The sequence below is a fragment of the Hyperolius riggenbachi genome, chromosome 12 (genome assembly GCF_040937935.1).
Source record: "Hyperolius riggenbachi isolate aHypRig1 chromosome 12, aHypRig1.pri, whole genome shotgun sequence".
Taxonomy (NCBI): Eukaryota; Metazoa; Chordata; class Amphibia; order Anura; family Hyperoliidae; genus Hyperolius; species Hyperolius riggenbachi.
The window spans coordinates 240367726-240391284 of NC_090657.1; the positions used below are offsets into that span (position 1 = coordinate 240367726).

General features: G+C 41.6%; 1 protein-coding gene across 25 annotated transcripts in view; it reads left to right on the plus strand.

The window, feature by feature from the left end:
* The window catches only part of SDK2 (sidekick cell adhesion molecule 2), a 1552195-nt gene that overhangs the window by 1401446 nt on the left and 127190 nt on the right, over nt 1–23559 (plus strand). For all 25 annotated transcript variants that reach the window (XM_068263131.1, XM_068263129.1, XM_068263132.1 and 22 more), the window contains 2 exons: nt 6606–6787; nt 9164–9279. In XM_068263131.1, the coding sequence (XP_068119232.1) occupies nt 6606–6787; nt 9164–9279 (298 nt within the window). The remainder of the gene's footprint in view (nt 1–6605; nt 6788–9163; nt 9280–23559) is intronic.

Sequence of the window (23559 nt, forward strand, 5' to 3'; positions counted from 1 at the left end):
GTACTTTTTATATGGATAGACATGATGGCTGTACTTGTTATATGGATAGACATGATGGCTGTACTTGTTATATGGATAAACATGATGGCTGTACTTGTTATATGGATAGACATGATGGCTGTACTTGTTATATGGGAGACATGATGGCTGAACTTGTTATATGGGAGACATAATGGCTGTACTTGTTATATGGATAGACATGATGGCTGTACTTGTTATATGGATAAACATGATGGCTGTACTTGTTATATGGATAGACATGATGGCTGTACTTGTTATATGGGAGACATGATGGCTGAACTTGTTATATGGGAGACATGATGGCTGTACTTGTTATATGGGAGACATAATGGCTGTACTTGTTATATGGGAGACATGATGGCTGTACTTGTTATATGTGGAGACATGATGGCTGTACTTGTTATATGGGAGACATGATGGCTGTACTTGTTATATGGGAGACATGATGGCTGTAATTGTTATATGGGGACATGATGGCTGTACTTGTTATATGGGAGACATGATGGCTGTAATTGTTATATGGATAGACATGATGGCTGTACTTGTTATATGGGGACATGATGGCTGTACTTGTTATATGGGAGACATGATGGCTGTACTTGTTATATGGATAGACATGATGGCTGTACTTGTTATATGGGAGACATGATGGCTGTACTTGTTATATGGATAGACATAATGGCTGTACTTGTTATATGGGAGACATGATGGCTGTACTTGTTATATGGGAGACATGATGGCTGTACTTGTTATATGGGAGACATGATGGCTGTACTTGTTATATGTGGAGACATGATGGCTGTACTTGTTATATGGATAGACATGATGGCTGTACTTGTTATATGGGAGACATGATGGCTGTACTTGTTATATGGGAGACATGATGGCTGTACTTGTTATATGTGGAGACATGGTGGCTGTACTTGTTATATAGGGGATATGATGGCTGTACTTGTTATATGTGGAGACATGATGGCTGTACTTGTTATATGGGAGACATGATGGCTGTACTTGTTATATGTGGAGACATGATGGCTGTACTTGTTATATGGGAGACATGATGGCTGTACTTGTTATATGGGGAGACATGATGGCTGTACTTGTTATATGGATAGACATGATGGCTGTACTTGTTATATGGATAGACATGATGGCTGTACTTGTTATATGGGAGACATGATGGCTGTACTTGTTATATGGGAGACATGATGGCTGTACTTGTTATATAGGGGATATGATGGCTGTACTTGTTATATGTGGAGACATAATGGCTGTACTTGTTATATGGATAGACATGATGGCTGTACTTGTTATATGGATAGACATGATGGCTGTACTTGTTATATGGATAGACATGATGGCTGTACTTGTTATATGGGAGACATGATGGCTGTACTTGTTATATGGGAGACATGATGGCTGTAATTGTTATATGGATAGACATGATGGCTGTACTTGTTATATGGATAGACATGATGGCTGTACTTGTTATATGGATAGACATGATGGCTGTACTTGTTATATGGGAGACATGATGGCTGTACTTGTTATATGGGAGACATGATGGCTGTACTTGTTATATAGGGGATATGATGGCTGTACTTGTTATATGGATAGACATGATGGCTGTACTTGTTATATGGGAGACATGATGGCTGTACTTGTTATATGGATAGACATGATGGCTGTACTTGTTATATGGGAGACATGATGGCTGTACTTGTTATATGGATAGACATGATGGCTGTACTTGTTATATGGATAGACATAATGGCTGTACTTGTTATATGGATAGACATGATGGCTGTACTTGTTATATGGATAGACATGATGGCTGTACTTGTTATATGGGAGACATGATGGCTGTACTTGTTATATGGATAGACATGATGGCTGTACTTGTTATATGGATAGACATGATGGCTGTACTTGTTATATGGGAGACATGATGGCTGTACTTGTTATATGGGAGACATGATGGCTGTACTTGTTATATGGATAGACATAATGGCTGTACTTGTTATATAGGGGATATGATGGCTGTACTTGTTATATGGATAGACATGATGGCTGTACTTGTTATATGGATAGACATGATGGCTGTACTTGTTATATGGATAGACATGATGGCTGTACTTGTTATATGGGAGACATGATGGCTGTACTTGTTATATGGGAGACATGATGGCTGTACTTGTTATATGGGGACATGATGGCTGTACTTGTTATATGTGGAGATATGATGGCTGTACTTGTTATATGGATAGACATGATGGCTGTACTTGTTATATGGGAGACATGATGGCTGTACTTGTTATATGGGGACATGATGGCTGCACTTGTTATATGTGGAGATATGATGGCTGTACTTGTTATATGGGAGACATGATGGCTGTACTTGTTATATGGGAGACATGATGGCTGTACTTGTTATATGGGAGACATGATGGCTGTACTTGTTATATGGGAGACATGATGGCTGTACTTGTTATATGGGAGACATGATGGCTGTACTTGTTATATGGATAGACATGATGGCTGTACTTGTTATATGGGAGACATGATGGCTGTACTTGTTATATGGGAGACATGATGGTTGTACTTGTTATATGGGGACATGATGGCTGTACTTGTTATATGGGAGACATGATGGCTGTACTTGTTATATGGGAGACATGATGGCTGTACTTGTTATATGGGGGATATGATGGCTGTACTTGTTATATGGGAGACATGATGGCTGTACTTGTTATATGGATAGACATAATGGCTGTACTTGTTATATAGGGGATATGATGGCTGTACTTGTTATATGGGAGACATGATGGCTGTACTTGTTATATGGGAGACATGATGGCTGTACTTGTTATATGGGAGACATGATGGCTGTAATTGTTATATGGATAGACATGATGGCTGTACTTGTTATATGGGAGACATGATGGCTGTACTTGTTATATGGGAGACATGATGGCTGTACTTGTTATATGGGAGACATGATGGCTGTACTTGTTATATGGATAGACATGATGGCTGTACTTGTTATATGGGAGACATGATGGCTGTACTTGTTATATGGGAGACATGATGGCTGTACTTGTTATATGGGAGACATGATGGCTGTACTTGTTATATGGGAGACATGATGGCTGTACTTGTTATATGGATAGACATGATGGCTGTACTTGTTATATGGGAGACATGATGGCTGTACTTGTTATATGTGGAGACATGATGGCTGTACTTGTTATATGGATAGACATGATGGCTGTACTTGTTATATGGATAGACATGATGGCTGTACTTGTTATATGGGAGACATGATGGCTGTACTTGTTATATGGATAGACATGATGGCTGTACTTGTTATATGGGAGACATGATGGCTGTACTTGTTATATGGGAGACATGATGGTTGTACTTGTTATATGGGAGACATGATGGCTGTACTTGTTATATGGGAGACATGATGGCTGTACTTGTTATATATGGAGACATGATGGCTGTACTTGTTATATGGGAGACATGATGGCTGTACTTGTTATATGGGAGACATGATGGTTGTACTTGTTATATGGGAGACATGATGGCTGTACTTGTTATATGGGAGACATGATGGCTGTACTTGTTATATGTGGAGACATGATGGCTGTACTTGTTATATGGGAGACATGATGGCTGTACTTGTTATATGGGAGACATGATGGCTGTACTTGTTATATGGATAGACATAATGGCTGTACTTGTTATATGGGAGACATGATGGCTGTACTTGTTATATGGGAGACATGATGGCTGTACTTGTTATATGGGAGACATGATGGCTGTACTTGTTATATGGGAGACATGATGGCTGTACTTGTTATATGGGAGACATGATGGCTGTACTTGTTATATGGGAGACATGATGGCTGTACTTGTTATATGGGAGACATGATGGCTGTACTTGTTATATGGGAGACATGATGACTGTACTTGTTATATGGATAGACATGATGGCTGTAATTGTTATATGGCTACACATGATGGCTGCACTTGTTATATGGGATACATGATGGCTGTACTTGTTATATGGGAGACATGATGGCTGTACTTGTTATATGGGAGACATAATGGCTGTACTTGTTATATGGATAGACATGATGGCTGTACTTGTTATATGGGAGACATGATGGCTGTACTTGTTATATGGGAGACATGATGGTTGTACTTGTTATATGGGAGACATGATGGCTGTACTTGTTATATGGATAGACATGATGGCTGTACTTGTTATATGGGAGACATGATGGCTGTACTTGTTATATGGGAGACATGATGGCTGTACTTGTTATATGGGGACATGATGGCTGTACTTGTTATATGGAGACATGATGGCTGTACTTGTTATATGGGAGACATGATGGCTGTACTTGTTATATGGATAGACATGATGGCTGTACTTGTTATATGGGAGACATGATGGCTGTACTTGTTATATGGGAGACATGATGGCTGTACTTGTTATATGGGAGACATGATGGCTGTACTTGTTATATGGGAGACATGATGGCTGTACTTGTTATATGGATAGACATGATGGCTGTACTTGTTATATGGGAGACATGATGGCTGTACTTGTTATATGTGGAGACATGATGGCTGTACTTGTTATATGGATAGACATGATGGCTGTACTTGTTATATGGATAGACATGATGGCTGTACTTGTTATATGGGAGACATGATGGCTGTACTTGTTATATGGGAGACATGATGGCTGTACTTGTTATATGGATAGACATGATGGCTGTACTTGTTATATGGGAGACATGATGGCTGTACTTGTTATATGGGAGACATGATGGTTGTACTTGTTATATGGGAGACATGATGGCTGTACTTGTTATATGTGGAGACATGATGGCTGTACTTGTTATATGGGAGACATGATGGCTGTACTTGTTATATGGATAGACATGATGGCTGTACTTGTTATATGGATAGATATGATGGCTGTACTTGTTATATGGGAGACGTGATGGCTGTACTTGTTATATGGGAGACATGATGGCTGTACTTGTTATATGGATAGACATGATGGCTGTACTTGTTATATGGATAGATATGATGGCTGTACTTGTTATATGGGAGACGTGATGGCTGTACTTGTTATATAGGGGACATGATGGCTGTACTTGTTATATGGGAGACATGATGGCTGTACTTGTTATATGGGAGACATGATGGCTGTACTTGTTATATGGGAGACATGATGGCTGTACTTGTTATATGGGAGACATGATGGCTGTACTTGTTATATGGGAGACATGATGGCTGTACTTGTTATATGGGAGACATGATGGCTGTACTTGTTATATGGGAGACATGATGGCTGTACTTGTTATATGGGAGACATGATGGCTGTACTTGTTATATGGGAGACATGATGGCTGTACTTGTTATATGGGAGACATGATGGCTGTACTTGTTATATGGGAGACATGATGGCTGTACTTGTTATATGGAGACATGATGGCTGTACTTGTTATATGGGAGACATGATGGCTGTACTTGTTATATGGGAGACATGATGGCTGTACTTGTTATATGGGAGACATGATGGCTGTACTTGTTATATGGGAGACATGATGGCTGTACTTGTTATATGGGAGACATGATGACTGTACTTGTTATATGGATAGACATGATGGCTGTAATTGTTATATGGCTACACATGATGGCTGCACTTGTTATATGGGATACATGATGGCTGTGCTTATTATATGGATAGACATGATGGCTGTACTTGTTATATGTGGAGACATAATGGCTGTACTTGTTATATGGATAGACATGATGGCTGTACTTGTTATGTGTGGAGACATAATAATAATAATAATAATCCGAACATTTATATAGCGCTTTTCTCCTGTCGGACTCAAAGCGCTCAAGAGCTGCAGCCACTGGGACGCGCTCAGGAGGCCACCCTGCAGTGTTAGGAAGTCTTGCCTTGAACTCCTTACTGAATAGGTACTGACCCTAGCCAGGATTCGAACCCTGGTCTCCCACGTCAAAGGCAGAGCCCTTAACCAGTACTCTATGGCTGCACATGTTATATAGATAGGCATGGCTATACTTGGTATATTGAGGACATGGGCTACACATTTTATTTGGGGATCACGATTGCTGCATGCACGTGTTATATGGAGATGGGAGGACATGATGGCTGTACTTGTTATATTTAGTCCGTACATGGGAGAAACTTGCTGAAATCATAAGCAATTTATTGGAAGAGCATGAAGGACGATCAGGGATGTATTCTGTGTGAGGTCAGATATAGGGGAGGAGCTGGAGCAGATTTTACTGTAGTTCTCCCGTAAGGCTCAACACACACCATACAATCTTGGTTGTTCAATCTTACCACTTTCATGTAGTAGAAGAGCTTATACAATCAATCATTCAAGGTATTTTTAATCTGTTGGCCCTTATACTACATAGATTTGGTAAATCTGTACAACCAAGATTGTTTGGTGTGTGTTGAGCTTAGACTGTCTAGGTTCTTGTATATAAGTTGTACAGTGACGGTCTCTCTTTCTGTGCAGATACTGCCTCTCTGGCCTGCCTGTGGACTACCAATATAGAAACCTGTCCAACCCGGATCTCAGCAACGTGCTCCTGGAGGACCTCATTATCTGGACCAATTACGAGATAGAGGTGGCAGCGTTTAACAGCGCAGGCCTGGGAGTCTTCAGCGCTAAAGTCACAGAGTGGACCCTGCAGGGAGGTGAGGCGACCTGGACCTTCTCAGCTCCACACAGTTCATTACAGAACCCCTCATTACACCACAATGCAGGGAGCCAGCAGCGTGTAATCTGGCCGTGTACACGGCGTCCCTAAACTGAAGCCAGCACACCGGCAGCCTTGTTAGCCTTTATCATTGCATCAGCACAAGAGGAAGATGGTCTCATTAATCGGTTGGACATGCTGCAAGATGTCGGGCCGTTGTGGTCAGTTGGGTGCACGGCGGTAATGGCGAGCGATCTCGGGACAAGCGATGAAACCTTCTGACCCTACCCCCCCCCCCCCCTTAGTGGTCAGTGTGCAACTCTTTACACATTACCTGTACACGTCCGCTGCTTGCTCCGGGATCTGTCCTTCCTCCATACGTGTGCCCAACATGGTCCTGGCATACATGTGGGGGCGTATGTGATGTCACTCACGTGCCCTCGTTACTCCGGCAATCACGTGGGGGTGTATGTGATGTCACTCACGTTCCCATGTTACTCCGGCAACCACGTGGGGGCGTATGTGCTGTCACTCACGTGCCCTCGTTACTCCGGCAACCATGTGGGGGCGTATGTGATGTCACTCCCGTGCCCTCGTTACTCCGGCAACCACGTGGGGGCACGTGTATGGATGAAGGACCCAGCCCAGAGGCAGTGGCAGCAGACGCGGACAGGTAATGTGTAGTGCACTGGGGGGCACAATGACCGTTGGGGGGACAGCTTTGGGACGGCGAGGCGGCGGATGCCGCGTCACAAGGTTGATTCCTGATCGATTTCAGCATGAAATTGATTGGGAATTGGCCTGTGGTTTATGGCCAGGCAACAGATCTCTCTTCGATCTGATTCGATCAGAGAGAGATCTGTCACTCGGTTGATCTGCCCGTACATCGACTGAAGTATCAGCACCTTTAGTTTTTCTTGCTGTGTTATATTTCACTGTCCAAATGTAATGCAGTGTTCTGTAAGTGCGCCCTCTGGTGGCTGGCTGTGCAGCCGGTTTGTCGTGGCAAAGTCAAGCACAACAGCCAGCTCAGGATCTACATTTAAAGAGACACTGAGGCGAAAAAATTATGATATAATGATTTGTATGTGTAGTACAGCTAAGAAATAAAACATTAGGAGCAGAGACCTAAGTCTAATATTGTTTCCAGTACAGAAAGAGTTAAGAAACTCCAGTTGTTAATTATGCAAAGGGGCATTGAGCACCATGACTTTCAAAGTCGCGGAGAGCTCTGTCTTCTGAAGCTTGTTACCTCAAGTGTCAGTCACTGTATCTTATTTTTCTCTACAGAATAGTTCACTAGCCTGCTCTGTAAAAGCATTTAGAATGCTAAGTAGTGTGCAAACTGCAAATATTATTTATTAGAATGATGCAGTGTTATAAAAAAAACACTCTATAACGGAAAATAAAAATATGAGAATATTTACTTTGCTACTAATGTTCTAGTAATTATTCATACTACACAACCAATTAAAGCAGTCTAACACCCAGCATTTCAACTTTGCTTTAACAGATTGCTTACAGCTTAGAAACTATTATGCCAGATTTTATTTTTAAGCAGAAATTCACTGAATGGGTTAAACATGACATTTTAGTTTTGCATTTAGCTAGAAATCCGTATCTGTGCTGAGGTTTAGTTACAAATGTATCTTTGTTTGGAATGCAAATAGACCTCTGAAAAGCCTGTCTGGGAAGCCCTCTTTGTTCTCTCAGAGAGGTGTTTGTTTATTTACATTGTAAATAGATACATTTGTATCTAAACCTCAGCACTGAGGCGGATTTCTAGCTAAATGCAACACTAAAATGTCATGTTTAACCCATTCAGTGAATTTCTGCTAAAAATAAAATCTGGCATAATAGTTTCTAAGCTGTAAGCAATCTTTTAAAGCAAAGTTGAAATGCTGGGTGTTAGACCACTTTAATTATATCATCATTTTTGTCCCCTTCAGTATCTCTTTAAAGGGGAATTCCACTATCATTACAAAAATGGCCACAAAAATAAATATTTTCTGTGCTTTATATGAATTTTACCATATATAATATATATTTTTAAAAAATGATCTTTCACCAACATAATAAGGCCTCGGTAATGTCTGCTGAAATCCGTGTTCTGTGTGGAGCTCAGCGCTTTTATTCACCACCAAACTGGCATGTCACTTTAACAAGTTCAGCAAGAGAATGCGTTTCTGTAGAGCAGCCAATCAGATGTCTCCTCTCATCAGTCATGCAGCTGAGGCGTGGTTTCTGATTGGTAGCTGCTCCTGTTATAAAGATAACACAAAGGCCGGGGTTATAAAGCACTCATGACTTACAGCTGATATTAGTGAATTGAAGTGACCTTACCTTGAATGTAATATTCTCGCCGCTCTTCCAGTTCCTACAGTGCCGCCCGGAAACGTGAAGGTCGAGGCCGTGAATTCCACCACCTTGAGGTTCACGTGGAGCCCCCCAAATCCACAGTTTGTAAACGGGGTTAACCAGGGCTACAAGGTAAGTCGTCAAGACATATTAGCATTTATTTACCTATAAATTGCATGGCGTTGATTTGACTGATGGTGGAGGCGGAGCAAATCCAGGCTCCTCCTTTCTGAGGAGGGGCAAGAGGAGGGATTCTGAAAGTAGGAAGGGGAACTCTTTACAAGTTAGGCGGGGGGCCCCTTGAGACATAGTTATGGCCCTGGCAGCAAGCAGCAGTCGGGTCCTGAAGGCGATGTAGTGGAGGCAATGGGCATAAACCTCTGAGTGGTTTTCACGAGTGCCCAGTTGTGATGGTAGATGATTCGGTCTCCTACACACACCTACACACTGGCAGGCCTTGTGGGCTGTTCCCAGCATGCAGTGGGTAGTATCCATCAATAGCGGTGGGCTAGGAAACAGAGAATTTGTGAGCTGGGGAAGGGCCATTGGTTCCCAGGACTGGTGGACAGACTTGAGTGACCAGAACTAATATATATATATATATATATATATACACACACACACACACACACACACACACACACACACACACACACACACACACACACACACACTCACTGTATATATGTGTATATGTGTGTGTGTATATATATGTATATACATTTACATAGAATCAGTATCGGGGCCGGATTTCTGGTAAGATTGCAAAGGCCAGGGCTTTGGGTGGCTGCTGCGTAAGGTGGGGGCTTCGCATCGATAAGGGCTTACTGAATATGGAAAAGGGAGGCTGAGAATGAGCATATGAAAGCAACGGGGCTGCACATGAGAGGGGCTGCTGTACTTAGATGTTACAAATGGGAGGGGGCTGCTGTACATGGATGTTACACATGAAATGGGAAGGGGCTGCTGTACATGGATGATACACATGGAAGAGGAGGATGCACATGGAATGGGAAGGGGCTGCTGTACTTGGCCAGTCTGGGAATTTACCTGGCTGTATTGTGGGAGAGCGGAGCAGCCTTGGAAGATGATCAGCAGCCGAGCAGCGCCCTAATGACGGGCTATGAATGAAGCTATAGTGATTATGCGTTCCAATGCGAAGGGTTAATCTGAATACTGTCACATTTCCCCCCCTCCCTCCCTGCAGCCTATGTAGAGTCCCTGGGGATGCGCACAGTTTTGGCTGCGTATGATTTATCAGGGGAGGAATGCAGGGAAGCGGTTGTGTTTAGGTTCTGCAGCTGTGCGCACAACTTACTCTGCTTTTTTCTTTTTTTTTATTGCCTTGTACCTTATTGGATGCCTAAAATAGAACAGCCAGAAACTGTTGGATCTCGATTTTTTTCCAATCGTTCCAATGCACAGTCTTGCTGTATGTGCTCTATGCGCAACCAACCAATACCTTAAAGGATAACTCAAGCTGCAAACGCAAGTAGTTCTCCTTGTACCCATGGAGTATTCTTAACCCTTACCAGCCCATTCTCGCACTCACTCACGCCACCCCTCCCAGCGGGGATTCAAAGTGTCTCTACCTCCTTGCACTAGGCGACCCTGAATAAGGGGAAGGGGGCGGGGCTGGCATCAGCTTGGGTGCAGTAGCTCCGCCCCATTGGACACACACAAGCATAATAAAGGTATTATGTGGCGCAGTATGGGACTGTAGAGAATTAAAGTGTTGAACTTCTGACAATTTAACCCACAAAGGCAGAAGCCATGCAGGACCCGGCAGTGGCATGCCTACAAGTCCAAATGCGCCCTCGTAATATTTGCATTACATGGCCCAGCGGCAGAGGGTGGAATCGGCGGAGATCATGGTGCTGAACTTAGTCCAACACTTTAATCTGAAGAGGCTGACGCCGTGCCAGATTTTATCCACCAGCAGCGCCACCTTTTGACAGTCCTTTTCCCTATGTCAGATGATGTCATTTCTTACTTTATGGGTCACATGGTCACCATTGATGGACCCACCCACCAGCTAAATCCAGACTGGAAAGTAGAGAAGCTGTACTGGCACTGTGTTTCTGAAGTACATTTGGCCAGTGAAATCGACATTCTCCCTGCCACTTGACTTCTGTACACGGTGTATAATAATTGTATATTTGGGTCATAATTTGACTTTTTGGGTTTTGTTGGGCTTTTGGCACAAATTTTTAACCAATGTAAAGTGTAGGTGACATTATGAGATAGGCATGTGTATGTACAGTGTCAGGTTGTGCTCTTCTTCTTTTTTTTTTTTTTTTTCTGCCTGAAAGAGTTAAGCTCAACACACACAATACAATCTTGGTTGTTCAATCTTACCACTTTCATGTAGTATAAGAGCTTATCCAATCAATCATTCAAGGTATTTTCAATCTGTTGGCCCTTATACTACATAGATTTGGTAAATCTGTACAACCAAGATTGTATGGTGTGTGCTGAGCTTGAAAGTGACCCCGAGGTGAAAATAAACACATGAGATAAACAATTATATGTATCCTCCTACTCCTAAAAATTACAGTCCCTAATCAGTGGCAGCCTATTAAGTTTCCCAGAGTTAGAAAAAGGTCAATAGTTCATGTATTTTTTCTCTCTCTGCCCTCAGTTGTATTCTGCCAGGAAAACTTTTATGGCTGTAATTTGCTTATTTGCTTATGATGTTTACAAGCTACCGACAAGACAGATGCTGTCACTTCCATGCCTGGAAACTAAGAGGGATATGGATGTTCCCTTTTAAACAATACCAGTTGCCTGGCAGTCCTGCTGATCTATTTGGCTGCAGTAGTGTCTGAATCTCACACCTGAAACAAGCATGCAGCTAATCCAGTCTGACTTCAGTCACCTGATCTGCATGCTTGTTCAGGGGCTGTGGCTAAAAGTATTAGAGACACAGGATCAGCAGGACAGCCAGGCAACTGGTATTATTTTAAAAGGAAAAATCCATATCCTTCTCAGTTTAGGTTCCCTTTAACTCATGCAGGCAGCAAAATAAATCAGCCTGGTTATTAATATGTTTTGCACTGTACATACATATGTTCATCTCATCATGTCACATGTCGCCTCGGTTACACTTTAAACATTCAGGTATGCAAGCAACAGTTTCTCTTCAGTTGAAGCCATGTTGGATTATAGCATAACCTACACTGATTAGGAATTCCGCCAGTAAAACTCTTACCTGGAACAGAACGGCTGCAGAGTGCAGGGCAAAGATAAAAAAGTCAATAGTTTATATATTTTAGCTCTGGGACACTGAAAGAAAATGAAAGAGTGAAAGAAAATAAAACTGTGGCATTCTAAGTCATTTTTAGGAGTAGGAGGATACATACACTTGTTTATCCTGTCAGTTTATTTTCACTTCTGATTCCCTTTAAGTAGATGGATTTGGCTGGAATCTGGGCTATGTTCTATGTTTCTGGTAACAGCTCTCTGGCAGGTTTATATATGTTGCTGGTTCCCGGCCGTGAGAATTGACCCAATCTTTATAAATTGGCCCCTTTGGTTCCCTGTGGCAATTAATTCCTCTAACCACAGAAGGAAGAGTGATTGTTTTTCGATACCAGGAAAAGGCAGGAATGCCCTCCCGGCCCCCGTTATTGCGCCCTATTGCAGTTAATCAGCGTTTACGCTAATTGGGCTCATTTGCATGAACTCTGAGCAGTGCAGACTGGGCATGTAATTTGCCGGGGACTCGATCGCTGAAGAGCTACTTAACATCCAGATTAAATTGTAATTAGTATTTCTGATTAGGAAATGCCATTCTAAAAATCAAATGCTAATTAGCAGCTACTGGTCGGTCTGCAGTTCTGCCAGTTACGTAGCCAGCTGCACCTTGTAAATCGCAGATAACCAGTAGGCGGGAACGCCTTGCCCAACAGGCCTATCGCACTAAAGGAACCAATCAGAGGCATAGGGGTGGGGCACTTAGATGAGCTCAGGTTAATGGACCAGCATCACTACAAAAATAAATACATTTTAAAGGGACACTGAAGCAAAAAGAAAATTATGATATAATGATTGGTATGTGTAGTACAGCTAAGAAATAAAACATTAGGAGCAGAGACATAAGTCTAATATTGTTTCCAGTACAGGAAGAGTTAAGAATCTCCACTTGTTATCTATGCAAAAGAGCCATTGAGCTCCACCAATTTCAAAGTCGCAGAGAGCTCTGTCTTCTGAAGCTTGTTATCTCAACTGTCAGTCACTGTATTTTATTTTCCTCTGGAGAGGACACGTCAATAGTTCACTAGCCTGCTCTGTAAAACCATTTAGAATGCGGAGTGGTGTGTAAACTGCAAATATTAGAGAATGATGCAATGTTATAAAAAAAACACTATATAACTGAAAATAAAAATATGAAACTATTTTCTTTGCTACTAATGTTCTAGTAATTATCCGTACTGCACAACTAATTCATTATATCATTTTATTTTGTTTATTTTTTTGCATCAGTGTATTTTCTTTAAGTACATTTAAAGCTAATGGGAACCCGTGTAAAAAAAAAAAAAAAAAGTGAGATACTCACCTAAGGAGAGGGAAGGCACCTGTCCTAATGAGCCTTCCCTCTCCTCTCCTGGTGCCCGGTCCCGCTCAGGATCCCGAGAGTTCCGAAGCCAGCAGAAATAATACCTCTTCTCACAGAATACTATTGTTTGAGAATCCCACATAGCTTTACAGCCTAGGCTAAAATATACAGCAATTTATAGATATATGAAGTGTTTGAGGCTTAAATCAGGAAAATTACCATAAAGGTGGGTAACCTGCATAAAGTACTGCATTCTACTATATGTCAGTACAGGGTCTCTTTAAAGTTTCTGAAGCTGAGTGCCGCTCATGTATCTTTGCCCTCTTATTCCCATAGAGCAGAGCACACTGATGGGCTGGAAGACAAAGGCTGTGTCTGTACACTAAGTGTGTCCAATCTTTGTACTTGGATAAAGTAGCAATGGGTTAGAACCTCTGCTGGGTTTTTATTGCTTCTGGGTTCACAGGGAGGAGCGTTCCCTTCACTTCATGGGGCTGGAGGTGAGCAAAAGTCCTTCACAGGCCCAGTGCACACCGAGCGGTTTTTGGAGCGATCCGCCGGCCGCATCCACCTCTAAAAACGCTTGTCCAATGTATTGCAATGGGATGGTGCACACCGGCGGTTTGCGGTTTTTGCCAAGCCGCAAACGCGCCTCCTGCTGGGCGTTTGCGGTTTTAGGAAGCGTTTCGTCCTCAATGTAAAGTATAGGAAAACCGCAAACCGCTCTGAAAAAACGCTAGATCAGAGCGGTTTGCCAGGCATTTTTGTTACAGTAGCTGTTCTGTAACAGCTTTTACTGTAACAATATGTGTAATCTGCTACACAAAAACGCACGCAAAACCGCTAGGTATGTTTAGAAAACCTCTCTAAACATACCTAGAATCGCTCTGAAATCAGCTCCCAAAACTGCTAGCATATTGCGGATCTGCTAGCGGTTTTGGTGTGCACTGGGCCTCAGACTGCAGTCAGAATAACTCTCTCCTATAGAGTGAGCGTGACTTGGACTCTCTGCTAGGTTCTTAAAGGACCACTATTGCAAAAAAAAAGTAGGCCGTTAAATTGTGACAGAACAGACAGGTTTTGGGCCAGTCCATCTCCTCATGGGGAATTCTCAAGGTTTTATTTTGTTATCAACAGCATGGTCTGCAACCATGCTGAGCAAAATCTTTCTGTTTCACTCATGGCTGTCACAAGAGACACAGGTATCAAAAATGAGTATGAGAAAAATATGATGAATGCATGCAACAGGGCCTCAGAGTGTTATATTTAAAGAGGCCCTGTAGTGACATATGGTAGAATGCAATACATTTTTCAGGATATCTACGTTTAAAGTAATTATCCTGGTTTGAGCACCAGAAACACTTCCTATACCTATATATTGCTGTATATTGTTATGTGGCCCTGCCCCTCCCAGTGCAGCTTAGCCTAGGCTGATTAGCTATGCAAAATTCTACTTTGCACTGGCTTTACAACTCTCAGTCAACAAACATTCCTCAGAGATCACCTGGCAGGACTAAGGATGTTGCCGCCAGTGATACATTTCATATTGTAAATCTGGGCAAGCGAAGATTTCACAATGGGCAAACACTGGCTAAATATTCTATAAACTAGTGACCTTAGCCACGTGCACGTCCATCCGCGCAATCGCACACGCCCGTCCCTCCTGGCCCCGCCCTCCTCCGGCTCTCGGCAGTGTCTCTGCGTCTTGTCCCTGCACATGCGCCGTGCAAGAAATCACTGACACAGGGACACTTGCAGATTATTATGTAGGATGAATATTGTAAATAAAAAAAAAAGTAAGCAATTGTATTCATTAAGTTATTTTCCTCTTTAACAAAAATTTGATAAAGTGGTTAAGACTCAACCTTCCCCCCCTTTTTTGTTCCTGGATTGGCCCTGCAGTAAACTTTCTTTTTTCTTCTTTTTTTATTGCTGGCGAGTTTCTAAACAGATACGGCGGAATCTTCTGACCGCTAATAAAGCGCTCATCATATCTCACCCCAGAGTGCTTTCGTTTTTTTTTATAAATAAAGCTGCAGAGTGCGATTGGGCTTTTAAATTTGGAAGCACAATATAGGTCAGCCTCCATTGGGCCCCAGAGCCCGACGTACAAAGCCGATATGAGCCATACTTGCTCCAATAAAGCTCTGTATTGCCTACAAGGCCCAGGAGTGCTTCAGTAATTGCACTATTTATGTTCCGCAATGTACATCTCATCTGCTCTCCCGCTAGCCCCTTCCCTGCGCCCTCCGCCTGCGGTTCCACGTCGCTCCGCTGACATCTAGTGGCGAGGTGGCGGCAGCACTGCGGGATCCCTGCCAGACTTACTCACTTGTCCTTGTAATGTAATAATAAGATTCAACAATCCGCCTAATGCAGCTAATCTGTTACTGTGAGTCTGGGAGAGCAGCAGAGCTTGCACAGCACGCATCTGCGATAAACTCCTGTCTGCAAGGGGAGCGTTTAGCAGATTTTGTTTATACACTCCAGAAGCCCAGCACCGTGTGTGTCTGCCGTGTACGGAGAGGCAGAGCAAACAATGTATGCAGAATCATGAACGCCAAGAGCTACGGAATACAGTCACCCTTCAATTGCACTCAAGGGGGGCGCAGACTTCTCTTCTCTTCCACAAGTTCAAATGAAATTTTCGAGGCAGCAGCAGCCACCCGCGAGCAAGTTCATTTAACGGTGGAGAGGCTGATGGGCTGGAACATGCCGCAGCTGCGACTGTAGAACGCCAGGCTCAAGGTTTAAATAAGTATATGCATGAGGTAGATTAGATTTCATAAATATCATCTGGGGTTTGAAAGACCGCCAATATCTTCATAAAACAAATGGACTCTTTGCCTCTTGTCTGCACAACCCACATCTAAGCTAAGCAGCTTGTCCACAGTGATTGGGGTCCCTGCTCCGCCCACTCTGTGTGTTCTGTAGGAGAGCCCGCCCACAAAGCTGGATCTGTCAGAGGGCAGCTGTCAAGGAACTCACACAACCCAAATTTACGATTGATTTTCACAGAAGTAAATGTTTACGCTATTGATCTAGTGGTATTTATCTGTCTGTGTATAGGTGTTTGCATTGCTGCCTATGAAGTTGACCTTGAAGGTATATTGAACACTAAATACCACCTGACCGTGCCATGATCTTTGTATGAATCGAATCATTGACGACCATGGACCAGTCATTTTATGGACATCAAATATTGGGAAACAAAAACCGTACTCATAGTGACATGATTATGCACTGTGTAATGTGCTGCAGGAGATGTCAGTGCTATATAAATACATAATAATAATATGGTAGGACATTACACTATGACTATGGTAGGATTAGAGTGTGAGCTCCTCTGAGGACAGTCAGTGACATGACTATGCACTGTGTAATGTGCTGCAGGAGATGTCAGTGCTATATAAATACATAATAATAATATGGTAGGACATTAGACTATGACTATGGTAGGATTAGAGTGTGATCTCCTCTGAGGACAGTCAGTGACATGACTGTGTACTCTGTAATGTGCTGCAGAAGATGTCAGTGCTATATAAATACATAATAATAATATGGTAGGACATTAGACTATGACTATGGTAGGATTAGAGTGTGAGTTCCTCTTAGGACAGTCAGTGACATGACTATGTACTCTGTAATGTGCTGCATATGATGTCAGTGCTATATAAATACATAATAATAATATGGTAGGACATTAGACTATGACTATGGTAGGATTAGAGTGTGAGCTCCTCTGAGGACAGTCAGTGACATGACTATGCACTGTGTAATGTGCTGCAGGAGATGTCAGTGCTATATAAATACATAATAATAATATGGTAGGACATTAGAGTATGACTATGGTAGGATTAGAGTGTGAGCTCCTCTGAGGACAGTCAGTGACATGACTATGTACTCTGCAGAAGATGTCAGTGCTATATAAATACATAATAATAATATGGTAGGACATTAGACTATGACTATGGTAGGATTAGAGTGTGAGTTCCTCTTAGGACAGTCAGTGACATGACTATGTACTCTGTAATGTGCTGCATATGATGTCAGTGCTATATAAATACATAATAATAATATGGTAGGACATTAGACTATGACTATGGTAGGATTAGAGTGTGAGCTCCTCTGAGGACAGTCAGTGACATGACTATGCACTGTGTAATGTGCTGCAGGAGATGTCAGTGCTATATAAATACATAATAATAATATGGTAGGACATTAGACTATGACTATGGTAGGATTAGAGTGTGAGCTCCTCTGAGGACAGTCAGTGACATGACTATGTACTCTGTAATGTGCTGCAGGAGATGTCAGTGCTATATAAATACATAATAATAATATGGTAGGACATTAGAGTATGACTATGGTAGGATTAGAGTGTGAGCTCCTCTGAGGACAGTCAGTGACATGACTATGCACTGTGTAATGTGCTGCAGGAGATGTCAGTGCTATATAAATACATAATAATAATATGGTAGGACATTACACTATGACTATGGTAGGATTAGATTGTGAGCTCCTCTGAGGACAGTCAGTGACATGACTCTGTACTCTGTAATGTTCTGCAGAAGATGTCAGTGCTATATAAATACATAATAATGATATGGTAGGACATTAGACTATGAATATGGTAGGATAAGATTGTGAGCTCCTCCGAGGACAGTCAGTGACATGACTATGCACTGTGTAATGTGCTGCAGGAAATGTCAGTGCTATATAAATACATAATAATTATATGGTAGGACATTAGACTATGAATATGGTAGGATTAGAGTGTGAGCTCCTCTGAGGACAGTCAGTGACATGACTATGTACTCTGTAATGTGCTGCAGGAGATGTCAGTGCTATATAAATACATCATAATAATATGGTAGGACATTACACTATGACTATGGTAGGATTAGATTGTGAGCTCCTCTGAGGACAGTCAGTGACATGACTATGTACTCTGTAATGTGCTGCAGGAGATGTCAGTGCTATATAAATACATAATAATAATATGGTAGGACATTAGACTATGACTATGGTAGGATTAGAGTGTGATCTCCTCTGAGGACAGTCAGTGACATGACTATGTACTCTGTAATGTGCTGCAGAAGATGTCAGTGCTATATAAATACATAATAATAATATGGTAGGACATTAGACTATGACTATGGTAGGATTAGAGTGTGAGTTCCTCTTAGGACAGTCAGTGACATGACTATGTACTCTGTAATGTGCTGCATATGATGTCAGTGCTATATAAATACATAATAATAATATGGTAGGACATTAGACTATGACTATGGTAGGATTAGAGTGTGAGCTCCTCTGAGGACAGTCAGTGACATGACTATGCACTGTGTAATGTGCTGCAGGAGATGTCAGTGCTATATAAATACATAATAATAATATGGTAGGACATTAGACTATGACTATGGTAGGATTAGAGTGTGAGCTCCTCTGAGGACAGTCAGTGACATGACTATGTACTCTGTAATGTGCTGCAGGAGATGTCAGTGCTATATAAATACATAATAATAATATGGTAGGACATTAGAGTATGACTATGGTAGGATTAGAGTGTGAGCTCCTCTGAGGACAGTCAGTGACATGACTATGCACTGTGTAATGTGCTGCAGGAGATGTCAGTGCTATATAAATACATAATAATAATATGGTAGGACATTACACTATGACTATGGTAGGATTAGATTGTGAGCTCCTCTGAGGACAGTCAGTGACATGACTCTGTACTCTGTAATGTTCTGCAGAAGATGTCAGTGCTATATAAATACATAATAATGATATGGTAGGACATTAGACTATGAATATGGTAGGATAAGATTGTGAGCTCCTCCGAGGACAGTCAGTGACATGACTATGCACTGTGTAATGTGCTGCAGGAAATGTCAGTGCTATATAAATACATAATAATTATATGGTAGGACATTAGACTATGAATATGGTAGGATTAGAGTGTGAGCTCCTCTGAGGACAGTCAGTGACATGACTATGTACTCTGTAATGTGCTGCAGGAGATGTCAGTGCTATATAAATACATCATAATAATATGGTAGGACATTACACTATGACTATGGTAGGATTAGATTGTGAGCTCCTCTGAGGACAGTCAGTGACATGACTATGTACTCTGTAATGTGCTGCAGGAGATGTCAGTGCTATATAAATACATAATAATAATATGGTAGGACATTAGACTATGACTATGGTAGGATTAGAGTGTGATCTCCTCTGAGGACAGTCAGTGACATGACTATGTACTCTGTAATGTGCTGCAGAAGATGTCAGTGCTATATAAATACATAATAATAATATGGTAGGACATTAGACTATGACTATGGTAGGATTAGAGTGTGAGTTCCTCTTAGGACAGTCAGTGACATGACTATGTACTCTGTAATGTGCTGCATATGATGTCAGTGCTATATAAATACATAATAATAATATGGTAGGACATTAGACTATGACTATGGTAGGATTAGAGTGTGAGCTCCTCTGAGGACAGTCAGTGACATGACTATGCACTGTGTAATGTGCTGCAGGAGATGTCAGTGCTATATAAATACATAATAATAATATGGTAGGACATTAGAGTATGACTATGGTAGGATTAGAGTGTGAGCTCCTCTGAGGACAGTCAGTGACATGACTATGTACTCTGCAGAAGATGTCAGTGCTATATAAATACATAATAATAATATGGTAGGACATTAGACTATGACTATGGTAGGATTAGAGTGTGAGTTCCTCTTAGGACAGTCAGTGACATGACTATGTACTCTGTAATGTGCTGCATATGATGTCAGTGCTATATAAATACATAATAATAATATGGTAGGACATTAGACTATGACTATGGTAGGATTAGAGTGTGAGCTCCTCTGAGGACAGTCAGTGACATGACTATGCACTGTGTAATGTGCTGCAGGAGATGTCAGTGCTATATAAATACATAATAATAATATGGTAGGACATTAGACTATGACTATGGTAGGATTAGAGTGTGAGCTCCTCTGAGGACAGTCAGTGACATGACTATGTACTCTGTAATGTGCTGCAGGAGATGTCAGTGCTATATAAATACATAATAATAATATGGTAGGACATTAGAGTATGACTATGGTAGGATTAGAGTGTGAGCTCCTCTGAGGACAGTCAGTGACATGACTATGCACTGTGTAATGTGCTGCAGGAGATGTCAGTGCTATATAAATACATAATAATAATATGGTAGGACATTACACTATGACTATGGTAGGATTAGATTGTGAGCTCCTCTGAGGACAGTCAGTGACATGACTCTGTACTCTGTAATGTTCTGCAGAAGATGTCAGTGCTATATAAATACATAATAATGATATGGTAGGACATTAGACTATGAATATGGTAGGATAAGATTGTGAGCTCCTCCGAGGACAGTCAGTGACATGACTATGCACTGTGTAATGTGCTGCAGGAAATGTCAGTGCTATATAAATACATAATAATTATATGGTAGGACATTAGACTATGAATATGGTAGGATTAGAGTGTGAGCTCCTCTGAGGACAGTCAGTGACATGACTATGTACTCTGTAATGTGCTGCAGGAGATGTCAGTGCTATATAAATACATCATAATAATATGGTAGGACATTACACTATGACTATGGTAGGATTAGAGTGTGAGCTCCTCTGAGGTCAGTCAGTGACATGACTATGTACTCTGTAATGTGCTGCAGAAGATGTCAGTGCTATATAAATACATAATGTTAATATGGTAGGACATTAGACTATGACTATGGTAGGATTAGAGTGTGAGCTCCTCTGAGGACAGTCAGTGACATGACTATGCACTGTGTAATGTGCTGCAGGAGATGTCAGTGCTATATAAATACATAATAATAATATGGTAGGACATTAGACTATGACTATGGTAGGATTAGAGTGTGAGCTCCTCTGAGGACAGTCAGTGACATGACTATGTACTCTGTAATGTGCTGCAGGAGATGTCAGTGCTATATAAATACATAATAATAATATGGTAGGACATTTGACTATGACTATGGTAGGATTAGAGTGTGAGCTCCTCTGAGAACAGTCAGTGACATGACTATGTAGTCTGTAATGTGCTGCAGAAGATGTCAGTGCTATATAAATACATAATAATAATATGGTAGGACATTAGACTATGACTATGGTAGGATTAGAGTGTGAGCTCCTCTGAGGACAGTCAGTGACATGACTATGTACTCTGTAATGTGCTGCAGAAGATGTCAGTGCTATATAAATACATAATAATAATATGGTAGGACATTAGACTATGACTATGGTAGGATTAGAGTGTGAGCTCCTCTGAGGACAGTCAGTGACATGACTATGTACTCTGTAATGTGCTGCAGAAGATGTCAGTGCTATATAAATACATAATAACATAATACATACACTGACTGTCCTCAGAGGAGCTCACAATCTATTCCTACCATAGCCATAGTCTAATGTCCTACCATATTATTATTATGTATTTATATAGCACTGACATCTCCTGCAGCACTTTACAGAGTACATAGTCATGTCACTGACTGTCCTCAGAGGAGCTCACACTCTAATCCTACCATAGCCATAGTCTAATGTCCTACCATATTATAGTCCTGGCCAAAAGTTTTGAGTCAAAAATATGAGTTTTCACAGTGTTTGCTGCTAAACTGCTGTTAGATCTTTGTTTCAGTTGTTTGTGTGATGTACTGAAATATAATTATAAGCACTTCATATGTTTCAAAAGCTTTTATTGACAATTACGTGAGATTTATGCAAAGAGTCAGTATTTGCAGTGTTGGCCCTTCTGTTTCAGGACCTCTGCAATGCGACTAGGCATGCTCTCAATCAACTTCTGGGCCAAATCCTGACTGATAGCAACCCATTTTTTCATAATCACTTCTTTGAGTTTCTCAGAATTAGTTGGTTTTTGTTTGTCCACCCGCCTCTTGAAGAATGACCACAAGTTCTCAATGGGATTAAGATCTGGGGAGTTTCCAGACCATGGACCCAAAATGTCAACGTTTTGGTCCCCGAGCCACTTAATTATCACTTGCCTTATGACACGGCGCTCCATCATGTTGGAAAATGCATTGTTCTTCACCAAACTGTTGTTGGAAGAAGTTGCTGTTGGAGGGTGTTTTGGTATAATTCTTTATGGCTGTGTTTTTTGGCAAAATAGTGAGTGAGCCCACTCTGTTGGATGAGAAGCAACCCCACACATGAATGGTGTCAGGATGCTTTACTGTTGGCATGACACAGGACTGGTGGTAGCGCTCACCTTTTTCTTCTCCTGACAAGCCTTTTTCCAGAGGCCCCAAACAATTGGAAAGGGGCTTCATTAGAGAATATGACTTTGCCCCAGTCCTCAGCAGTCCATTCACCATACTTTCTGCAGAAAATCAATCTGTCCCTGATGTTTTTTGGGAGAAGAAGTTGCTTCTTTGCTGCTCTTCTTGACATCAGGCCATCTTCCAAAAGTCTTCGCCTCACTGTGTGTGCAGATATGCTCACACCTGCCACTATTCATGTGTGGGGTTGCTTCTCATCCAAGGGAGTGGGCTCCCACCTGCCTGCTGCCATTCCTGAGCAAACTTTGCACTGGTTGCACTCCGATCCCGCAGCTGAATCCTCTTTAGGAGGCAATCCTGGCGCTTGCTGGACTTTCTTGGATGCCCTGAAGCATTCTTAACAAGAATTGAACCTCTTTCTCTGAAGCTCTTGATGATCCTATAAATTGTAGACTTAGGTGCAATCTTAGTAGCCACAATATCCTTGCTTGTGAAGCCATTTTTATGCAACACAATGATGGCTGCACGTGTTTCTTTGCTG